A 24,276-nucleotide genomic window follows, 5' to 3' on the forward strand; every position below is an offset into this window, starting at 1 on the left:
TACTTTTCCCCTTTTCATTAAATTAGTGCAGTATCCGTTCAAAACATGTTGTGACTGGTTACATTGCAGATTCAGTTACTCACAAAATATTACAATTAAAATAACATGCATTATTATGCATTAAACATTACAGCATAATAGCGTGCTGTCTCGTCTCATTATTATCATTTACAAATTTAACACTTCAGCAGAGGTATTGATTTCCAAACAGGCTTAGTGGCTTGATGGTTATAAAGTAATGTTAAAGCATGGATTTAATTAGCAGAGGTATTTTTGCCGGCAGTAACGTTATTAGTGTTATGCTGTACATTGTGAATGATCAACACTTGGCACAGAAAATACATGAATATATGTTTTGTATCCACGTTTTACTACAATAGACCAATTCGATGAAACGGCAAGAATTTAGAGGGAAATTTGCTGACCATCTGGGTTCTTGTTACTTAACTATATATATAATACTCACTAATCATTAGATAATGAATAATTCACTATTTATTAAAAAGAAACTGCTTTGATCCAACTGAAGCTTAATGTCTCAGGTGTTAGATGAAAACCTAAAATATGAGCAGCCGCAGTATTACATATAACAAACTCCCAGATAAGATCAAATAAAAAGGCTATGTGATGATGTTTTTCTGGGGAAGAGATATCTTGGTTCAATCTTGTCATGTATTAGTAACTGATAAATGGTTTTTGCAACACTAAAAATACAGACGAAACTGTAAAGAATCTGGACTGACACGCTGCCAGGAGAGAAATATATTACATGGGCATGATGGATGGCTGTACATTCTTCAAGGCAGCAATATGTCTGCGAGCAGTTTTTAATGGATTTTTGAAAACAAATGTGAGTTTATGACTTCCCTGAGATAATTAAGGCAAACCTGTGGTAGAACGGAGTGCATTTGTTTCTGACTGTGGCAAATGCAGTGGTGGGTTCAGAGTTTTTATGGCCATTACAATGACAATGGGAAAAGAGTAAATTTACACTGGTACTGTATTGCACTTCAATGTTTTGCAAAAACAAATGCTCAATAAGGCAGCACATTCCAGACACAAATTATGTGTCTAGATGAGAGGTGAACTATTCTTTTCTCTATGGAGGCAAAAACAAGGATCCAATAAGCAACTGAACAATTTTATTTTAACCAATTTAACCACTTATTAAAAGGTTAATGCTGACATTTTAATAGCAATGAATTTATAGCATTAAAATATTTTGCCTTGAGAACCATCTATTTAAATGTATGTGGTGTGAATTCCTCTCTTTAAAATTTTCAATTTGTTATTTTGAGTCGTGCAATTTCAAGAACTTGAACATTTGGGCTACCAAGAACATGTAAGCCTAAATACAATGTATCTGACCTCTGTCCTACAGTATACATTGTGTTCTGTCAGTCATATCAGTCCCTCCAGAAAAACGCAATTATGTGATCGCATAATGCATAATCAGCCAAAGTTCACATACTTATGCAGGTGGCCGCTTTTTTTCAAATACGCCGCACTTTTGCCACATAAATTTCCGCGCAAAATATGCAGGGCTCGCATGATTTCATAATCCTCGCATTTTCGTTGCAAAAAAGTCCCATAATATATCTTAGCAGAAAGTTGAAAAATGTTGCGTTTACTTCACACAAGAGCAGCCATGTTCCCCTGTTGCCATGGGAACGTTATGAAGTGACGTATTTATGCGATGTGAACATCATCGAAAAGCAGGGTGTTGGGGGAATCACTTTTTTTTCTCTATTTCATCAAACTGCAATTTTTGCAAGTTTCCGCAATTTCATCGCATAAAATTGCACAAATATCCTGCATATTCCATCGCATTTTTTAAGAAAACGTGCCGCATAATCAAGGATTTTTGCCCGCAACAATCACAAAAAAACTCATTCAGACCACATAAACCAAGATAGATGGTTTTCAAAGTAAATCATTTTAGTTCTACAATATTATTGATATTTAAATTTAAAAAAATAGTTCAGTTGCTTTTAAGATTCAAATTCTTACGGCATATTTTTATTGCACCCATAACCCCTCATCCATACACTTAATTTGTCTGGGATATTCTGCCTTGAGAATATTTTGTACAAAACATTTTAGTGTGGAGGACTTTTTTTCTCACTACCATTATGGCCATAAAAACTCTGAACCACCACTGTATTTGCCACAGTCAGAAACTAATAGTCTGTTTGGGGTTAGCCCTGTGTTGCCACAAACCAATGGCCCCACAGCCCTATGTACCCACATTTCAAAGAATTTTTTTCCCTCTGAAAATTAGGCCCTATGACATTTTCAAAATTAGGTCTTGTGTTCCTACATTTCCCTTCAATTTAAGCCCTATCCTCCCACAAAGAAATGTAGGGTTATGGGTTAGGGTTAGGGGGATAAAATCTGATACAAATTTTATGAAAATTTATGAAATGTGGGAACATAGGGCCTAATTTTGAAAAAAATCTTAAAAATGTGGGAACATAGGGCTGTGGGAACATAGGGACTAATTTTCAGTGAAAAAAATTCTTAGAAATGTGGGAAGATAGGGCTGTGGGAACATAGGCACGCTCCCATCTGTTTTATTGCCTTTCTTTGCTTCCATACTTCCATACTTCCATACTCTCTATCACACTTTTACAATGCTACCAAAATGCCGGTCTCTACAGCAGGTCCAGTACGACTGGGAGCGCTGGATAACTCAGTAGCAAAATAACATAAGACTCTTTAAACTTTTGTATGGGGAAAAAGTAAGTGGAAAAAGTATTTTCAAGTGTCAGGAGACATGCCAATCACATATTACATTCTGAGGTTGTGTAGTAATGCTGTGCGCTTCGTCAGTCCATGTCCGCTCTGCTGTCCATTACATGCTTGTCTGAATTAGTGGTAAGACCAAATGCTTCACTAGTCTGAGCTAGGCTATGCTAGCTTGGGTGCACTGCGCCGTGTTAAATGCTATTCTGTGTTTGCCTGGGTAGTGTGCGGCTGTTAAATACTACAGTAGACTTAAGCATTGGGACGTACCTCTTGTTAAATACTTAAGTAGTCTTTGTTAGCATGGGAGCCAATGTCTGAAAGCTAAATGCTATAGTTCTCTGTCAATCCTGGCAATGTTGATAGTCTATGTTCGGTTAGTGGATGTGGGCTTTGGGACCTCTCTCTGTGTTCTAAAACTGAAGAGCTTTTAGTGCTTAAGGGGCCGCTGCTTGTTAGCTATTGAGGGACCTGCCTTTGCATTTTGTTAGTGTCAAGAGAATTATTTATGCTATGTTTCTGCTATAAAGGTTGTCGACTTTGCTGTCCCTGTTCACAGCTTTCAGCAATGTTTAAAGAATGATGTTTGATGTTACATGTTCTATGCTCATAAAACTGTTATTTGTTTCTGAAGTCATATTGTTCAAACACCAAGAAATCAATATGTAGATTTTTTTTGTACCATTGTACTGTCAATACCTCAAAAGCAAGTAACACAAACTCTCTCTCTCTCTCTCTCTCTCTCTCTCTCTCTCTCTCTCTCTCTCTCTCTCTGGATATTCTTTGGCTGTGTTACTTCTGACGCTGGTCAAGTGACAACGGCTTCCTCTCCTAGGCTACCCCAGGTGTTTGTTTGTAAGTGGCTTTCCTGAGCTAATTCTTTGTTAGTGGATGGATTTAGAGCGGTGTTTGTTAGCACTGGGGTTTGAAGAACATCTGCTGAGCATTTACACAGAATTAGGCAGCAACAGAAAATGCTTCCTGTCTACCAGTGTAGCTTTTTACTACAGTTTTACAGGCCCTTGTTTAATGTGCCTACCTTTCATCCCTCTAACATATTAACCTGCAGTGTTTAATTAATCCTAATTACACTGCTAAGGTCCAACACTGCCAGCTGGAGTTTAGCTTACAAAAATCTCTCCTGTAAAACCTGAGGTGACCTTCCTTTGCATGGATTGTATGAATTTTTTGAACACTAGAAACATAGGCAGTCTATTGCCCCATATGAACTAACTTTTTTTTCAGGGCATCAAATGCTTGACTACTATAACTTGTAGTCAGATACTCTGGTATGTTGTGCTACAGTGGTTTGAATTAACACCCTTTTTGCACACCATACCGACATGTGGCTTGTCATAGCAGGAGGAGTTCATTAATAATGTTAAGGATGGCTCTGTTGCATTTAAATGTCCCAGGAGGCAATATGGAACTTTATACCTAAACTGAATGCATTTATCAGTGTCATTAAAGACAACTGTGCTTTTCCTGCAAGACATGTCAGAATGTCTTAACAGGAAAACCACAAGACACCTTTCATTACAAGACCACCCATCTGCTTGCTACAATTGGTTTTGGACTTTTTTAGATAAGAAATGGCATATATACATATATATCAGTGTACAGTTATTTACTCTGTATCTCGTACGTATCTTAATAGAACACTGTAAACCCTAAAAAGCTGCACATCTTCTCCTTTTTTTTCGTGAGAAATTCTCTGCCTAATTATTCTCCCAAAATGCCCCATGAAAATATTCACTTGGATTCCTGCATGGTGAATGAGACAGCCATGACCTAAAGTTCAAGTAGGGTTTTATTATTTCATGTTCATCTTGGTGGAAACACATTCACATTACTTTCATTTGGACGGGACATTAATTACTGTGGCGGTGACCTTGTTCTCAAAGGTGCCTTCTAGATCCCAACTCATCCATTGGAAATACCTACAAATATAATTTGTATACCAAGTTAGTTTTAGGTGTTACCTGTGCCTGAAGCCTCAGTTACTTGGAGAAGACCTTTTCTACAATGTGTAGCCAGTGCATTTTAATGTTCAATTCACCCGACTAATGTGGGGATTTAATTTAATCTCTCTACAACTCAACTGAGGGCAAAATATCCTGCATTTGTAGTACTGCTGCTTTAACTCTTTCCTTTTTTTTGGTGATTGACTTATTCTGCATTTTGCATGTGACCATTGCATACTTCACTTTGTTGACACAGGACCTATTTTACCATGCTAGTTTGTTTGCACTTTTGTGCAGACTTAAGTGGGATGGTACTTAGCAGCATCTGGGGGCCGTACTTTGTCATGCCAACTTAATGTAGCTGCACCATCCTAACTGACCTACTGCATTAAATATTAATGTAGTACATTGCTGGCCTCATCATCATCGTCCCCCTTACCCCTATCTAGTTCTCATTGTCCTGCATACTAGCTCCATCCTTTTCTTTTGTGCTGCCCCATCTCATGAACTCTTCTACTAGCCTTTCAATTACTTTTCCTTAGCTTTTGGCTTTTAATTTCTCTCTTCATCCACCTTCACTACTTGTAGCTCCTCCTCCTGTACAGTGCCTTGCGAAAGTATTCGGCCCCCTTGAACGTTTCGACCTTTTGCCACATTTCAGGCCTCAAACATAAAGATATAAAACTGTAATTTTTTGTGAAGAATCAACAACAAGTGGGTCCCAATTATGAAGTGGAACGAAATTCATTGGCTATTTCAAACTTTTTTAACAAATAAAAAACTGAAAAAGTGGGCGTGCAAAATTATTCAGCCCCTTTACTTTCAGTGCAGCAAACTCTCTCCAGAAGTTCAGTGAGGATCTCTGAATGATCCAATGTTGACCTAAATGACTAATGATGATAAATAGAATCCAGCTGTGTGTAATCAAGTCTCCGTATAAATGCACCTGCTCTGTGATAGTCTCAGAGGTCCGTGTAAAAGCGCAGAGAGCATCATGAAGAACAAGGAACACACCAGGCAGGTCCGAGATAACTGTTGTGGAGAAGTTTAAAGCCGGATTTGGATACAAAAGATTTCCCAAGCTTTAAACATCCCAAGGAGCACTGTGCAAGCGATAATATTGAAATGGAAGGAGTATCAGACCACTACAAATCTACGAACCCGCCCGTCCCTCTAAACTTTCAGCTCATACAATGAGAAGACTGATCAGAGATGCAGCCAAGAGGCCCATGATCACTCTGGATGAACTGCAGAGATCTACAGCTGAGCTGGGAGACTCTGTCCATAGGACAACAATCAGTCGTATACTGCACAAATCTGGCCTTTATGGAAGAGTGGCAAGAAGAAAGCCATTTCTTAAAGATATCCATAAAAGTGTCGTTTAAAGTTTGCCAAAAGCCACCTGGGAGACACACCAAACATGTGGAAGAAGGTGCTGTGGTCAGATGAAACCAAAATCGAACTTTTTGGCAACAATGCAAAACGTTATGTTTGGCGTAAAAGCAACACAGCTCATCACCCTGAACACACCACCCCCCACCGTCAAACGTGTTGGTGGCAGCATCATGGTTTGCGCCTGCTTTTCTTCAGCAGGGACAGGGAAGATGGTTAAAATTGATGGTAAGATGGATGGAGCCAAATACAGGACCATTCTGGAAGAAAACCTGATGGAGTCTGCAAAAGACCTGAGACTGGGACGGAGATTTGTCTTCCAACAAGACAATGATCCAAAACATAAAGTAAAATCTACAATGGAATGGTTCACAAATAAACATATCCAGGTGTTAGAATGGCCAAGTCAAAGTCCAGACCTGAATCCAATCGAGAATCTGTGGAAAGAACGTAAAACTGCTGTTCACAAACGCTCTCCATCCAACCTCACTGAGCTCGAGCTGTTTTGCAAGGAGGAATGGGCAAAAATGTCAGTCTCTCGATGTGCAAAACTGATAGAGACATAACCCCCAAGCGACTTACAGCTGTAATCGCAGCAAAGGTGGCGCTACAAAGTATTAACTTAAGGGGGCTGAATAATTTTGCACGCCCAATATTTCAGTTTTTTATTTGTTTAAAAGGTTTGAAATATCCAATAAATTTCGTTCCACTTCATGATTGTGTCCCACTTGTTGTTGATTCTTCACAAAAAATTACAGTTTTATATCTTTATGTTTGAGGCCTGAAATGTGGCAAAAGGTCGAAAAGTTCAAGGGGGCCGAATACTTTCGCAAGGCACTGTATATACATAACTCCTTCTCCCAACGATTTCTAGAAATGTGTCAGTTTGTCTCTCATTAGCCAGGATCTATGCAACTCTCTCCACCCTTTCATACTTTTTTAATCTGATTGCTGTAAACAGAAATAATTAAATTTGACATAGAGTAGCATGTGTCTGTGTGTGTTCTATTTAATGGTATGCTGGCTCATGAGTATAGCTATATTTTGGCGCGCGTGTGTGTGTGTGTACGTGTGTGTGTGTGTGTGTACGTGTGTGTGTGTGTGTGTGTGTACGTGTGTGTGTGTGTGTGTGTGTGTACATGGGTAAATGTGAAACTGTACATGAAGTTCACTGTATTTGTATAATTGATGCACAATGTCATCAGTAAATCTCTAGGTAGAGTATGCGGGTTTGTAATGTGTGTGTGTGTGTGTGTGTGTGTGTGTGTGTGTGTGTGTGTGTGTTTTGTGTATGTGTGTAAATGTGAAACTGTAGCCTACATGAAGTTCACTGTATTTGTATAATTGATGCACAATGTCATCAGTAAATCTCTAGGTAGAGTTGTGCGGGTTTGTAATGTGTGTGTGTGTGTGTGTGTGTGTGTGTGTGTGTGTGTGTGTGTGTGTGTTATATTTCTGCATTATTCATATGTGAGCTTCTTGGTGGACTTGTGTGATTTGGGGGGAGATGCAGGTCTGTGTCAACGTCTCTTTTTAGCTTTTATAATTCAGCAACCACCAGAAACTATCATCTTCTACTTTCACCTCTCAGTCTTCTAAAAAGACTTTTTCTCCCTTGACTCCTCTCCTCTCCTCCTCTCTCTCCTCTCTCCTCTTCAGATTGTGAAGGTATTTTAAAAGAAGTGTGTGTTAGACCACGATGACACGTGTAATTAAACATGTTAAAAGCAAGTTATGAACATGTATTGCACATCGGCAATATCTTCTGTCGGTCAGCACAAAAGTGTGTTTTTGTGTGTGTGTGTGTGTGTGTGTGTGTGTGTGTGTGTGTGTGTGTGTGTGTGTGTGCGTGTGCGTGTGCATATATGATTCCTCACAATTTCACATTTTGCCATCGTAAGTATTTTGTAGAATAGCACGGTGGGTTATTAGTAGCTGTTTATGATGTATTTTGAATTGTGACATTCTGACACACCTCTCCTGAGTCCTCCTCAGTATACTCCTCATAGGTGAAGGTAACACAATGTGTGTATTTAGAGCTGTAACTAATTATTATTTTCACTTTTGATTCATAAATAAATTTTGTTATTCATTAAATTCATAAAACCCCCACAGTTCAAGGTGTTATTCAATTGTTATGTCTAATGAACAATCCCAAACCCAAGGCTATGGCAGCTAAAAAGAGCAACAAATCATCTCATTTGAGAACCAAATGTTTGACATGTTTGCTTGATAAATGACCCAAAGGATGATTCTGGTGTTTTATATTATATTATAGCAGCATAATCATACAGGTTTTAAACAAACCTTCAGGTTAGCTAAATTAACTTATTTGGAAGAGTAAACAAAGGTGAATGGCAAAAGTATTACCTATAACTGTTGTAAGTTGTAAAACAGTTTACAGACTGACTTTCTGGTTCACCAACTGTACTTGACATAGTTGTGTGCACACAATTTTCTTGTGCAATGAGGAAAGATTACTGACATTTTTCAGTTATCAATACACAAAGACACTTCCCAAATGTTGGGCGAGCATTCCTATGGAAAACCAAGCATTCCTGTTAAATGATGCTTAGACCTATCATTAGGCCCTGCAGTGGGTATCAGTCTATGCCATCATTAATCTACTTGGCTTGGCTTTATATCTCCATTGTATGTATTTGCGAGGCTAACCAACATTGGCTGGGCCTTCTTGCTTGATAGATACAGTTTTATCTGAACATCATAGCCCATTTGGTTTTCTCAGCCATCATCCCTTCTTATCTAGCTCCAATATTCTTACAAATAGTTCTTAGTTATATCAGAAGTCTTTTCCACACCATACTATGACCTAACACACATTTAAACTGTCCTTGAACCGTACCCTCACCCAAGGAAAGAGCAGATACTATGTGACTTGGCCTTATATCTATATTGTATTTGCTTAGGCTAAATGGCTGACCACCACTGGCTTGATAGGCAGCTTCATCTGAATGCCATGGCCCGCTCAGTAGTCCAGCAACCATCACTGTATACACTCATATTAAGTTTTATCTCAGAACAAAGTGGTTTAGATAATCCGGCTAAACTCTTGTCTTGTTTTACAACTGATCTGATCATCTAACCACTCCGATGACCTTGTGGATCTTGGTTTAAAAAGTAGAATGTAATAATAACCAGTAATTTGCAAAATCACATAAATATGATGTATATTATTGTAATAAACTGACATTATCCTTGAAAACAATAAACAGGTTGTTTTGTTGACGGATTAATTGTTTAAATTAATATTTCAGCAGTGATTTGTATGCTACTGTCGGTTGTACTCTTGTATGTGCGAGGGAGTGGGTGATTGTGGGTGCATGTTAGTATCTATGCTTGTGTGTCAGTGTTATCTGGGTAAAACTGAAGATGTGCCTGTTTCCACACAGAGGAGAGATTCTGTCTTTTTTTTTCTTTTTATGAATTCTGAGGAAAGTATAAAGCTACAGTCAGATATACACATACACACACACACACACACACACACACACACACACACACACACACACACACACACACACACACACACACACACACACACACACAGAGATGGAAACAGTGAGATGGATCTTTTTGAAGTACAATTTCATCCTCTCTCTTTCCCACTTTTCTCTCTTTTTTGTAGCGGTGGAGGGAGGTGAGTTAAATCTCTGCGGGGCATGCTTTATGTGTGTGATGGCCTGAGCTGTGAGCTTTCTGTTAGACTGGGGGACAACACTAGAGGCACAATATAGGTTTATACACACACACACACACACACGCATGCACACACACGCACTCACTCACTCAAACACACACACACACACACACACACACACACACACACATATGAAGGTGGTGGGGGCAGAGAGACATGAGCTGACAGCTGATTCTCCATGTGTGTTTATGAGGGCTTTGATGTTTAATGTGTCACGTTCTTTGATGCCCTCTGTGGAGGGGGTGTCAGTGCATGTATGTGTGCATATGGTGGCGTGTGTATGTGTGTGTGAGTGAAAAAGAGGGACCTTGTAAGGATGTTTGACTTGTTTGTGTCTTTTTTAGTTTTTCTCCCAAGAGTCTCACTTCTTTTCTACCTCTTTCTGCAGCAGGTATCTCAATCTTACTCACAAGACTGGAACATTTTTCTCCCTCTTATTCTCCCCTTCTGCCTTTTCTTTTTCTCCCTGTCTACTCCTCCTCTCTCCTCTCTGGTGGATGGGCTGTGTCGCTGTCTATTTGTTGTGCCCCAAGGGGGAAACTCGGCTTACACTTTATGCAAACATACATTCTGCAATCATTAGCAACTTATTTCACACTCACTTTGGGTTTCATTCAGTTTAATAGCTGCTTTGGTTTTGGTAATGCTTACTGCTGCCTCATACTCTCACGTTGACCCCCAGATTCCCTCCAACACTGCGACTAAATGATTTAACTGTACATGGCATTGAAAATTAATGCTGGAACATTTGAAGCCACAGTTTGTAGAGGATATCCTCCTGACTTCAAATCAGACTACTAGAAAATGACGTCTTTTTTTGCAGTTAATTTACCACAGAGAAATTAGGTTCAGCATTAATTACTTTAATTTCTTTTTCTATGTTATATTTGAAACATTGAGCCAGTTCTACAAAACAGAACCAGACAAGATGAGCATCGGAATTTGGCTCAGTTAGGTTTTCACACAATGCAGGGCTGTTGTTATATTGGCTATGGAGGGTCAAAGTGTATTAAACCTGTGAGTTATGAGGCAGTTATCTCCGACAATTATGGCCCTCCTGTTGCCAGCAGTCAATCTCTTGCAGTGTAGTCTGACTTGTTGACTGAATCTCTCAGTATCTCTTCCTCTCTTACTCATTTTCCCTCGTTCATTTCTCTAACGCTCATACTCTTATCTCCGCCTCTCTCAGGGTCTGACTCACTGATTGAAAATGGTTTTAATTCTACTGGGTTTTTTAGTCTGATTTGCATTCACTCACTCACTCCAGCTCTTATTTTCTTTCTTTTCTGCAATTAATTCAGTTCCTCAGAAAAATCAGCTGACTGTCACTGCTGCTGGCCTGTGTGTCGTTGCAGGATGAGAAGTCCACTTTCTTCCAGTTCGGCGCGGCTTTGCAGCAGGAGGCTTTGCTCATGCTTTCCATCATGGAGGAATATGACTGGCATATTTTTTCTATCGTCACTTCCAAGTTCCCTGGGTACCAGGATTTCATCAGCACACTGAAGATAACCGTGGATCACAGGTAATGAATAGCCTACTCTCCTCCACATGTGCACACACATACACACACAAACACACACACACACTTTGTTTTCATCCTTAACCTTAATTTACGGCAGCTGACAAGATTAGGTCTTGTATTATTTTATGGTGTATTGTTACAGCTTTGTGCGCTGGGACCTGCAGAGTGTGGTGACTCTAGATGCCGTAGATGGCGACCCAAACTCTAAATCACACATTGCCCTAAAGAGGATCCAGAGTCCCGTTATACTCCTGTACTGCTCCAAGGATGAGGCTGTGTACGTGTCTTTAATTTTCTTTTGCTGTTTCTGTCTCACTGTCATACACTGCCAAATTTCTGTAATGAATCTTTATTAACTCTCTGACTCTATTCCTCGTCAGGTATATACTCGAGGAAGCTCGGTCCTTGGGCCTGATAGGAGCTGGTTACATTTGGATTGTGTCCAGTCTCACCACTGGCAACCCAGACTTTACCCCTGAGGTAGAGAAGCCCCATATGTAGTAACAGGTGGCCACTTTTGAGTGGTATGACAAGACAAGCGCTGTTTTTGATTCCAAGCTGTTGCAGGTCATCTCCTACCTCTCCTGTATATAACTCATCTCCTTTATTCTCTACAGCTAATAGGAAATACAGCATTAAAGAAATACTGAAATTCTGAAGGAAAACAAATCCGCTTACTAGCATCTCTAAAGCTTAGTAATCAGCATGTTATATCTGGTTCGCGTAATACATACGTACAAAAACCGAAGTGTGTTTGTCATTTTATATGAGGTGCTGGACTATTTTGCAGTTTCCAGTTACTGCTCCCTGCCAAGGAATAGTTTGACACATCACACCACCTGTTTTTACACTTTTTTCTTTGTTCTGATTAAACTGACAAGATTGTTTTTCCTCATGTGTACAGTCTTTGTGCTAAAATAATCGTACTTAATCTTAATCTGTCCATCATATTTAGGGGACACATATGAGAATGGTATCAATCTTTTCATCCAACCAAGTAAAAAAGAATATTACCCAAGATGTCAAACTATTCCTTTTAGCCATAAGCATAAGCCAAACAAATCATGGTGACATGATATCATTCATGTTTTTAGTTTACTGCTTTGTTTACATTCTTCTCTCTCTATCTAAAAACATTTGCTCAGCCCCTAAATAGGATGTTTGACAGCAATACACTTTTACTCTCAAAATGTGAGGCAGCAAGGTAACTATTATCCAAATAGGATATAGATATGTGTATAAATAATTCAAAGTTTAATCAACTCAGATGTTCCCTCAAATTAACACTGGAAACATACCCAATGTTTGCTTACCTTTTCTCAAAAGCCTTTCATATGTTTATTTTCCTCCTTTCCTTATCCATCATTCTCAATCCCTATTTGTGTTGGGTTTTTATGCCTTAGTTTACTTTTCTAGACAAAGATCCGATTCAACATTTAGTGCCAAATTAAAATGTAAAAACAAAGTATTGTCGGAAGATTGATAGACTGGTGTCCTGGCATCTTTTTATGTTTGCTCAGTCTGGTTTAGAGAGATAAACTTGAGCTATCTAGTTTCTTAATTCTTTCATTTTGACAGTTTCAAGATGTAGGCAATACTTGACCAAGCAATTCAAGTTTGTGGGCATACAGTCTGCTCACACTTATTTAAAAGCCAGATATATTTGTGGATGGCCCACGACACCTATAAATCATCTGCTTGACACCTTTGAGCGATACATGTGGATGTTCAAAATTGGGGTAGAAAAATGTCCAATTGAATATTATACACTTCTCAGATCTCCTTTTCTTTCCTCTCAGGTGTTTCCCCTGGGTATGATCTCCGTGTCTTATGACGACTGGGAGTACCCGCTGGATACGCGGGTACGGGATGGGGTGGGCATCATTTCATCCGCAGCCACCTCCATGCTGCGGGAGAAGGGGGAGCTGCCAGAGGCCCAGAGCAGCTGCTACAGCACACCGTCAGACAGGAGCCCGGGGAAGCTCCCACCTAGTGCCCTGCGCAGGTCTGTATGTGTGTGCATGTGTGTGAGTGTGAGGAGATCGAGGTCTAGGGACTTGCATAACTCTGTTTGTCTTTGTAGCTGAGTGTTAAGCAGTGTTACCTCCAGTAAGTATTTTAAAGTACTAATGAGAGGGACAGAAAGGAGAAAGAAAACAGAGACGACAGCAGTCTAAAACATTGTGATGTCTAATGACATTTAACACTATGTTTTAGCTGTTCTGTTATGCTCGGTGTATGAGCTCAGTCTGCTGCCGAGAGAACTTGAACTTCAGGCGGAACTCTGTGTTGTTGCTGCTCTGTGTTAACTAGAGCCTAGTATGTGTCTGGTGTGTGTGTATTCATGTGTATTACTGTGTGTGCACCTTACTTCACATGACTGGATTCACTGCCATTAAGTCAGGATTAAAGCAGCTTTTACTAGCTTTGTTCTCTCTCTCTGTTTTTTGTTGTTACGTGGCTCTGTGGGTGGCACGTATGTGTTGGTAGGTGTGTGTGTGTGTGTGTGTGTGTGTGCGCGCGCGTGTGTGTGTGTGTGTGTGCGAGCGCGTGCGCGTGCATGTATGTACTTTTCTCTGAAGTCTCTTTGATGAGGAAACAGTCAAATTCTTCAATCAAGAAAGGGGGAACAAATGGGCACATGTAGCACACATGCAGGCATATTTATACTGAACATCCACGACTGCAAAAGCACAGATAAAGAACCTGTTAGTGTTTCTTGTCAAGGTTTTTTGGCGTGAGATTTTGACTACATCTTGAATAAGAGGCATTCAGTGGCTAACATATGAGTATTAATTCAGAAATGATATATATATATTATATAAAACTGACTTATGAGTTGCCTCATTAGAATGAGAGCCACAGTGTGATTTTTACCATTATGGCTTTATTATCCCATTTCTCTCTCTTATTAGCCCATTGCAGTATACATCAAAGCATATACAATACCGCCGTTGTTGACAGGTTGATCCAATAGAAGTCAGACCTCAGTAGGAGCTCAAACCTTTTTTTCGGAACAATCTTTTTTCTTTCTGTCAGAGGTACCTCATTTGTCTCACTAACTTTTTAGATATAATTTGCATATTTGTCAAAACAACTGCAGCCAATTTTGGGGTTATTAAACTGACAGTTTAGATTTCCCTATCCTGATTTGGAAGTGGTGAGTCTGTGATCAGAATTCTGCATACATTAGTCTAGATACAATCTTGCCGCAGTGTGCATATAAACAAAACGAGGTGGAGAGGAATAGGACAACATAATCTGGCACTTAAAAGACACTATCAACCCTGTTTGATTCCTTGTCAGTCTTGCCTGACAGGCATTAATATCCCAGACTCCAGTTCATCTTATTTTGTCTCCACAATGGTACAGGTCTTTATTTAGGTTTGTCCTGGTACTACATTTCAAAAGGTTATTCTGTTTGATGGAACCACTGTACCATGCAAACCCCTAAGCTGTCACTTTTTTTTCTGAAAAGATGCTCCCTGCCATAATACCGAATGAGGAAAGAGCCTCCCTTCCTTCTTTATTCATACTTTTAGAAAGTGCTCACACAATGACTACCCAGGTTTTCCAATAATATTAAAATGTTCTGCACATAGTAGTAAAGGGAGCCACATTTTTTAAATGGCAATTACAAAAGCAGGTTTTTTTATTTTCCTGCAATGCGGCTGCTGCTATTAAAACCGGCATTGAAGTTTTAGTTAATGCAAATAATTTTGCATACAGTAATTTAGAAATCATTGAACCCCTTTTTAATGTAGCTGCACATTTTGTTTTGTTAACATCACAAGGGATCACACAATTACATGAATAATCATGGGAATATAAATCTGAATATATGTACAGTATATAGTATAATCGTCCTGATTTACATGCCTCAAAAACACACCAGCCTCATACATTTAGATCAAAATATTTTTCCAACAATGGTTACAAACCTGAAATAGGAGGAGACAGCAGTTTCCCAGAATAGACTGCAACAGTGTTTCCACTATATGTATTCAGCTGTGGCAATACACAGTGACAAGGTCATCACCTGCTGCATCATGAAGATTTTTCAAACACAAAAATACATATTTGTTTTGACATGTCGCTAATAGTCAAAACATTGTAACCTATAAAGACAAAGGCAGGTTCAGTTATTTAGCACAGAAGTGTCTCTTATGTGTAACTTTGTAGGTTTATGTTTAATTATTTGTGTTTGCTGAGAGAGGGTAAACCCACAGCAGAGTTGTTTGGTATTTTTGCAGTGCATGCATGCGAGGGGAGACAAGGACCTTTTATTTACTCTTCGAAAGAGCACAGGCCTGTTTCTAAGTCTTTGTAATAACAGATGATTAATGTACCTCTCTCTAATCCACTGTCCAACAACAATATTTATGTCAACTCTAATACCTCTCCTGCAGATGAGACAACATAAAATCTCACCTGTTTGAGTTAGAGTGTAATTATCATAGTTTTCACCCGCAGGGCGCACGCTCAACAGCAATCAAACAATTATATTTATGCATCTTGACTTCCTGTTTAATATTTGAGTATATGCATGAACCCCTCATGGCCCTGTGCCCTGCTCACATTAAAAACAGAAGTGTATTTTAGTGTCTGTTTTTAAATTATTGTTTTAGAATAATGACGCTGTTAATCTGTGAATACTTAAAGCATCTTTTGAATGCTTCTATTAAATGTGTGTTGACATTAACGATAGTAAGAATTATTAGTTAGCTCTTTATATATACTGTATAAAAGTGGACTATTGTGCCAAATTCCAAAAGTTTTCTAAAGCAGATGTAAAACTGCAAACCTTTGACTTTTGAAATATTCTATTTTAGTCAGATGAAATTTCAGTCGTATAGCATCACACAACAAACCGTGTTTGACAGTGTCAAAATGAATCAAACCATTTGTAATAAGACGGAACACATGGCATCTAAGACAAAGTATTGTCTGTTTTGAGCTGCTGTCCCTCTTGTGATTTGGTCTTTTTAGTAAACTTCCTTAGACAGGCTTCTTTTCCCCCAGTGGGAATTCATGCTATTATCCCAGTCTTAACACTCAGAACATACTGCCTTCTGAAAATTGTTTAACTGGAGTGAGTGTATTCTTAATCCCATATCACTCTGTGTGTGTGTGATACTGGTTCATTTACTTCTCTCTACAGCTTCACTTTAAGTGTGTAAATGTTTCAGCAAAAGATCTGTTTGCGTATGCAAGATAACTATAGTGAGTAACAGAGTGAGGGCAGCCGTGTTGCACCAGTGACTTGTCTTTCAGGCGTTTATCTGTGGAGAAATCAATGCAGAATGTTGATGGGAGAGATATGTGGCCTCTGACTCTTTCCCCTCCTACACACAAAGGGATGCTCACACACACGTACACACTCAGGCATGCATGCACACACAGTGGGTGAAGACAGCATTGATTTGAAGAGGATACTCTTGCAGTGATTATAGAGTGCTTAACTTGTTATTTCAAATGTATCTGCTCTTGTGCACACATACTCACAAACACTCAAACAGATGCAAAACAAAAGCAAATAACAGCTTCCTACTTTCTCTCTCTTTTTGTCCCTTTTGTTTCAGACACATGATGCATGTATGGAATGAAGGGCGTGACTTATCCTTTACTCCAGATGGTTACCAGGCCAACCCCAAATTGGTTGTCATTGTCCTGAATAGTGAAAGGAAGTGGGAGAAGGTAACAAATGAACACAGTGGTTTTGCAAAAGAGCATAGAAATTAAAAAAGTCAAAACACTTTAATGAAGGTGGCTATCTCTGATTTTGTTTGTGTGTGTTTGCGTACACACAGATGGGCCGTTGGGAGAATGGGACCCTGGCGTTGATGTTCCCAGTGTGGCCGAGGTATAACTCCTACGGGGATGAGGATGCGGATGAAAACCATCTCTCAATCGTCACCCTGGAGGAGAAACCTTTTGTCATTGTCGACAACGTGGACATCCTCACCGGCACCTGCATGAGAAACTCTGTGCCCTGCCGCAAGCATGTCAAAAAGTAAGTAGACATACACTCAATATGAGCAAATATACAGCACCTACCCACTGCTCAAGAACTTTGTAAGAGACACACATGCTCAACGTTACTGAGAAAAGGCTGACAGTCCCTGAACTTGAGTTGGTTCAGGAGGTGAGTGGCACTTGTTTGTTCTTCTCAGTTGAATAATAAAGGTGGTGTTAGCAAAGTGGTTTCTTGATCTCAGGAAGGCATTTCACACTCAGTTAGTTCCACTGTAATATATCTACTTTTACTTTTTCAGTAGAAAGAAATGAATGGAATCACACCTTTCAAACCGTTCTCAATTTGTCTAAAAAAATAAACGTCAATCAGCGGCCCCTTCCTTGTCCACTTTTGTTCTACAAGGATCTATACTGGGCCCACTCATTTTTACTTTATATACTAATGACTCACCATCTGTCTGTCCTCGAGACTGAAATTCAAATGTATGTGGCTGACAATGTAATGTATTCACATGGTGGTGCTGAAACACAAGTTGCAAGATACATCTCTCCGATGCAACAAGCCACGGGCATGCCCTCTTTATCCGAAGCCACCAGGTGGCTTTCTCTGTGGTTTAATTAATGGAACGTATGCCCCCCCCCTCTTTGCTGCTAGTTAATACTAAACTCAGTGGTCCATATTACAACTTGGTTGTCACTCTATGCATTTTCTTTACTAAGACAAATAGGTTGTGTGTAGCCCCAGATGTTTTTTATCAGGAGAAAGGATGCTTGTATTTAAATCAAATTCATTGCAGCTAATTTCAGATTCATACATAACCACTCCACATGTCAGCTAAGGCAGCCAAGATGTACATCAGTGATGATTTTTCCATACATTACTAACTACTTTGTATTGTTTGTTGTTGTAGAGGAGTAAAACTCTATTCCACCTTCTGTCAGAGACTTTAACGCATACCAGCAAAGTAGTTCTCATTTGGTTCATGGATAATCACTTCTGTCAGCATTAATAATGAATTGCTCTCTGTTGCTGTCAGCTCGCTAATGCCAATCTGTCGTTCTACTTGATTTTTCTTTCTGCTACCACTGTAATTGCATGTGTTGCCCATTGTAATCTTTGTTTCATTGTTCCATTAATTCAGTGTGATTTGTGTGTCGTTTTAGATGTCCTGAACATGTTGCTTGTTTTAAATATTACAATTACTAATTCATAATTAGTAATTATGCTTATGGTTTCCCTATGTATGATATTTCAATAATGTTTATATTTTCACTCTTTATTTTATCCTACATTATTTAAGATGTGATCAGGTATTGCAACAAAGAAATACCTGAACACTTAATTGTGAAATGTAACCACTACTGAATACTTAATGTTGACATTAAAATACAACTGAACTTGAAGTAGAATTTAAGTAATTTACATTTATCTGAATTTCTGTGGTTTCACTTGTTGACATGTTTAGATGGCAATTTCATGTTGTTTAAAAAAATTGCCTTGAGGACAGGGTTTCCGGTCTCTACTCTGAACTTCTCTTACTTGGATTACAGGACTGACAGTTAGTTAGTAAAAGCAGAATACCTTTGGGTTTTACACAGTAGGGTGGACAAAACAAGAAGTCTTTCCCTTTGGCTTTAGGAAATTGTCACAGGTTAATAATCGATAATGAAACTAATGATTAGATTCAGCCCTAAATTGCACAACTCAAAAGTACCTCTTGGAAATTTCAAAAAGGGGAATTGATCATTGTTCAAGCATTCAGTAGTGATTAAAGTTCACAATTAGGTGTTTAGTTGCTTATAAGGTTCAAATCTTTATAGCCTTTTTTGGCTTCCATACCAAGGATGAAAATCAGCCTTTTGGCTCACTCTGGCACATTTACAGTTATGTCAATGAATGTGCAGTGTTTCTATTAAAAACAAACAACCTATAAATAAATTAATAAATATATAAATCCCAGCCTGAGTTGTACCTTGAGACAGAAAATTAAAGAATGTTTCATGTGGGACCCAGCCCAACCTTTTGTCATCTCCCAGCTGGACAACTGCAACTCCCACCAAGCCGTAAAATATTCTGGTCAGTAGCTACAAACCATCCAAAATGCTGCATCCTGCCCTGTCTGCAACCTCCCTAAGTTCTCCTTTGTCGCATCCCCCATGTGTATTACCCCCCCTCTTGCTGGCTACTGGTGGCTGTTCACATCAAATTCTAAATTCTGGTCCTGGCATTCAAGGCTCCTCAGGGATTTGCACGTGCATATCTGCAGGCTATGGTCTATGCGTATACTCGCCAGCCTGTACTCTGTGCTCTGCTACAACCAGTCACTTAGCTATCCAGTCCCCGCGGTAGCTACGTCATTGTTTCACCTGGCCTTGACTCTTCTTTCTACGGCTCCCCAATAGTGACATGTCCTTCCCACTCCAGGTGCATTTCTCTATAAACCTTCTATTGTAAAAAAAAAAAAAAAATGCTTCTCACCCCTCAATATTTTCATTTCCCATATCCTCAGTTGCATATACTATTTGCAAAACATCCCTTGTAACTGTATACTTAGACTTTTCTAGTCTTATTTTTAGCATATCTTTATCAGACATGATCACATCAGGATCGCAGGAATATTTTGTTATGTTATCGTTAAAGTTGCTTACGATAACAGTATCAGCTAATAGAATGGAACTGTTTCACAAATTCATATTGACTTCGTTGTGATACTTTATTAATGTGATTGTTTTTATGCATATATATATATAAAAACAGTATTTTCCAAGTGTGTACCACTTACCACCTCCCTGCATATATATATATATCACTTTCTCCACTGCAACAATATCAGTGGGCTGAATGGCTTCAATCATCCTTTGTTACAAATAATATTAATTCAAACTGATTTGATTTTATATCACAGTGAAACTACATTTAATATATAGACAATTCACCAGTGTTTCCTTTAGGATTTTTTTAGCAGTGGGGGCAGGTCCGAACGAGTGACGCGCGTGCCCGCTCGCGGTGTGAAGCGCAGAAATGTTGAGGTGGGGGGCCGCCACGGTCAAATCAACATAGAGGAAACACCATATAGAAGATTCATTTAGGCATTTTTATTTATGATTTCACATTTTGATTGTGATTTTTGTGACATCATTTATACTTTAAGATTTCAAATAAGTTCAGTGTGTTTCTACATGTATGACGTATGCTTTTGAAAATCAGCCCAGCAAATAACTTTAGAGCCTTCTTCAATAGCAACTCGTCAAACATTACAATGGACTTTTCTCTTTGAAAAAAAACTTAAAAAGGCATTTTTATAGTGGTTGAAATATGGTGCAGCCATTCACAAGTGTGTAAACAATACAGTATTTTTCAACTAGTCAGTGAAAGTAAAACTTACTCAAAGAAACTTCCCTTGAATTCTTTGACATCTTAGGTTTTGCTCCAATTATCTGCTATGAATGGACACCGCAATGACAAGCATGACAATATCTTTTTGTTTCTCTCTGCTAATTTCTACAATTTAGCACACATCTGAGCTAATTTGTAAACAGCCAGTTCAGAGTACATACGAATTAATCATAATTGCTGCAGGTTTATTTGCCACTGGCTCAGTATCTGGCTGTATCAGCATTGTGCTTCTGGTTGATCACTTGGCCACAACATAGTCCAAATGCACAACTAAAATCCATCTTTTCTCAAGTATTCTTCTTTTTCTTCGTAGGATAGCAATTAGGATATTAGGATACGATAAAATAGGATGAGATAATCATTACTAGCCACATGGAAAGTGCAAAAAAACTCAACTGTAATTACTCTCTTTGAAGATTGATTTACCTTTTTTTGACCTTTGAATCCACCATATTAAAAGCTTTTGTGTGAGATAGACTTGAGACGACAGACAGGAGATGCAACACAGTCATTGAGTTTATGACCCATGTAGTCACGACATCGAAACACTGTGGGCATGGACAATTAGACAACTGAATCACAGCGCATGGGAAGTTTAACTTGTGACCCGCTTTCTTAACCTTTCTCTGCAGCGAGCAAGTCTGAGCGGGTCACAGGCCAAGATGACTAGTCTCTTCTGGGCCTTCGTTTTCTGTGTCAAACCATCCATGTGGCCATACATGCTCACATACATCCAATCATCCATAAGTGCTGCATTTTTTTTTTTTCTTTTTTTTAACAATGTCTTAATTTTTCATTGCACTCTTAAGTAGTACATTACAAATAAGTGCTACATTTACTCAGTCACTACTTGGCTACTTATTTTTGTGCATTTGTTTTTATAAAAGCATGACATGAATCAAACAGTACTTTATGTGTATCTCAGGTAGTCTGTTGTTGTCGCTGTGTGTGTGTGTGTGCGTGTGCGTGTGTGCGTGTGTTTACATAGTGACATAAGGACACAGAGAGTGCTCAGCTGGGAAGAGCTAATGTGTACATTATGTGTGCATTAGAACACCTGGGGCACATATAGTACATACACAGAGTCACACACATGCATGTATGAATAAAATGCTCTCTTTCTCTCCCTTTTTCTCTCAGACACACATTCTCACACGCACATCGTGCTGTGCTGCAGATACAGTTGACTGCTGCTAAAAAGATATTTTAATCCTTTGATGATTCAGTTCTTTGACAGTCGTTCTCTGTGTGTGAATCCCTCAGTTCTTTAAGAACTTTCTCTTAAATCGGAGTCGGCTAAAATGCCAAGTGAAAAGGTTACAGAGTTACTGTTCCAATCCATACATGCTTCAGTACATCAGAGATGGATGACATGGGATCAGAATAAAGTTTTCATGGTAATACTTTTATAAATGCTGGTAGAGTTTAATAGATTCTGAGTATCAGTTGATCCAGCAATGCAGTTTAGTTCACAGCTCCAAGGTCCACGGGGAGGGCTGTCAGAAAGGTTTATTTAAACATCTGTTTCCATTCTGCGCATCCTGTCTGTATGGCTGCGGTGTGTATGTACAGTAGGTAGGCTGTGAGTTTTAGAGAAGTACCATAGACTGTTACAGTCTATGAGAAGTACCTCCTTACGGACGTAATCGGTAAAACCCACAGGAGGATGGGAAAAAGACAACGTAAAGGAATGAGGAGACAGACAAGGGGAAGGACAGCTGATATTTTAATCATGTGAGTTGGTTGTTCTGCAGAGCCCAGCTCTATTTAAAGCCCGGCAGCATCTGCTCAATACCCCTGTGTTTTCAGGCACCTGAGGGAAACACATACACACACTCACAAACTCCATACAAGCTCTCTCTGCCCTTCAGCAGTATTTATGGTTACTCTGCACTGTCATAATTCTAGTTTTACAGTTTGATGGAACCACCAGATGTGGAGCGAGCAGGCGGGAAAAGTACAGTTACACTCACACTCCACACAATCGTCTATATAACACTGAAATGTCTTTTTAATATAAAATATATGACCTAATTGTTGATTGTGTGTGTCTGTGTGTTGCAGTAACAGCACATCAGGAGGTTCCTACATTAAGCAGTGCTGCAAAGGTTTCTGCATCGACATTCTAAAGAAGATAGCTAGGAACGTCAAGTTCACTTATGACCTGTACCTGGTCACAAATGGAAAACACGGCAAGAAGATCAACAATGTGTGGAACGGCATGGTTGGAGAGGTACTTCCTACTTGTCTGTCCCTTACTACAATACCATATCAGTCTGTCTCTCTGACTTTCTATGTAATTATTGGGAAATATGTTAATTTAGTTAGATGAGAAGATTGATACCACTCAGAATGTTTGTGCGGTAAACACAAAGCTACAGCCTGCAGCCAATTAGCTTAGCTTAGCATAAAGCCTGGAAACGGGAAAACCGCTAACCTGGTTCTGTCCAGCTTTACATAAATCCACCCACCAGCACCTCTGTGGCTTCTTGTTATTATGCTAAGCTAAGCTAACCCGCTGTTGGCAGTAACGTCACATCTACAGTAAAGGACATACATGAGAGTGGTATTGATCCTCTTGTCTAAGTCTCGGCAAGAAAGCAAATAAGTGTGCAATATTTGTCATTAGTAATTATTTAAAATGGCACATTAGATATATCATTATCACAGATGCTTGTTCCTTCCTTTACTTAGACTCTACATGGAGTTATTATTACATGTAATGATTAAAGGCTGGTGATAAAGCTTGTTTTAACAATTCCCTTCCCTTTCTTTGGCACTGAGCCGTAAGCCCATTTGTTCCTACTAGAGAAAGGATGTGTTTTTAGACAACAATGGAGGCCTGTGGCACGGAGGAATAAGCTACAGTATATCAGGCTTAAGATACAGAGACAATACTTCTTAGAAGAATCAATTCATTGTTGGTTTTGCTCTTTTCATGGGATTTGTTGCCTTTTTAGAAAAATATGGAATATCGCCAGATTTATGTTTGTTGTAAACACCACCACCAAACCTGAACGCACAGGACTGGAAGCTGCTATCACTCCTAAGTTGACTCACACATCTTTTATTACACATTGGGACTTATCGTATATCATTGTGTGATTCTACAGTAGGAGTAATAAAGGTTTATGTTTTCAAATATGGTCACTTATGAGGCACTACACTCTTCTTACCTGTAATTTATATGGTCAGTAATATTTCTTATTGGGGCTTTAAATTCCATACAAATAACTATTTACGAGTGCAGATTACAAGCTCTTCACGGAGCAGGATACCTTGATGCTCACTTGATCACTATCGTTTATCTTTTCTGGAAATTACTTATTCAAGATCCGATGAAATTAAAACTAAGTGCTTTCACAGTAAAGTCCCTAAAGGTTGAAAGTGATACATAAAATGTCTGATAATGAAAGCTGACAATATGATCCATAGATTCGGGTAATGTTTATGAGAGCAGACAATAAGACAATTAAACCTGAAAAAGAAAATTTTTACTGCGTACTAAAAACTACATCTTTATCTGCAGAATATCCGTCTGTCAGAATACATTCAAACACCC

The 24,276-nt window shown here is 39.0% G+C and overlaps 1 protein-coding gene across 2 annotated transcripts in view; it reads left to right on the plus strand.

The window, feature by feature from the left end:
• Nucleotides 1-24,276, plus strand: part of grin2ab (glutamate receptor, ionotropic, N-methyl D-aspartate 2A, b) — a 109,896-nt gene that overhangs the window by 68,441 nt on the left and 17,179 nt on the right. The window contains exons 5-12 of one of the 2 annotated variants that reach the window (XM_039805513.1): nt 9,748-9,759; nt 11,175-11,341; nt 11,484-11,618; nt 11,722-11,821; nt 13,141-13,346; nt 16,924-17,038; nt 17,152-17,354; nt 22,779-22,947. In XM_039805513.1, the coding sequence (XP_039661447.1) occupies nt 9,748-9,759; nt 11,175-11,341; nt 11,484-11,618; nt 11,722-11,821; nt 13,141-13,346; nt 16,924-17,038; nt 17,152-17,354; nt 22,779-22,947 (1,107 nt within the window). The remainder of the gene's footprint in view (nt 1-9,747; nt 9,760-11,174; nt 11,342-11,483; nt 11,619-11,721; nt 11,822-13,140; nt 13,347-16,923; nt 17,039-17,151; nt 17,355-22,778; nt 22,948-24,276) is intronic. The other variant, XM_039805522.1, reaches the window with a different exon arrangement.

Source organism: Perca fluviatilis, chromosome 1, assembly GCF_010015445.1.
Source record: "Perca fluviatilis chromosome 1, GENO_Pfluv_1.0, whole genome shotgun sequence".
Taxonomy (NCBI): Eukaryota; Metazoa; Chordata; class Actinopteri; order Perciformes; family Percidae; genus Perca; species Perca fluviatilis.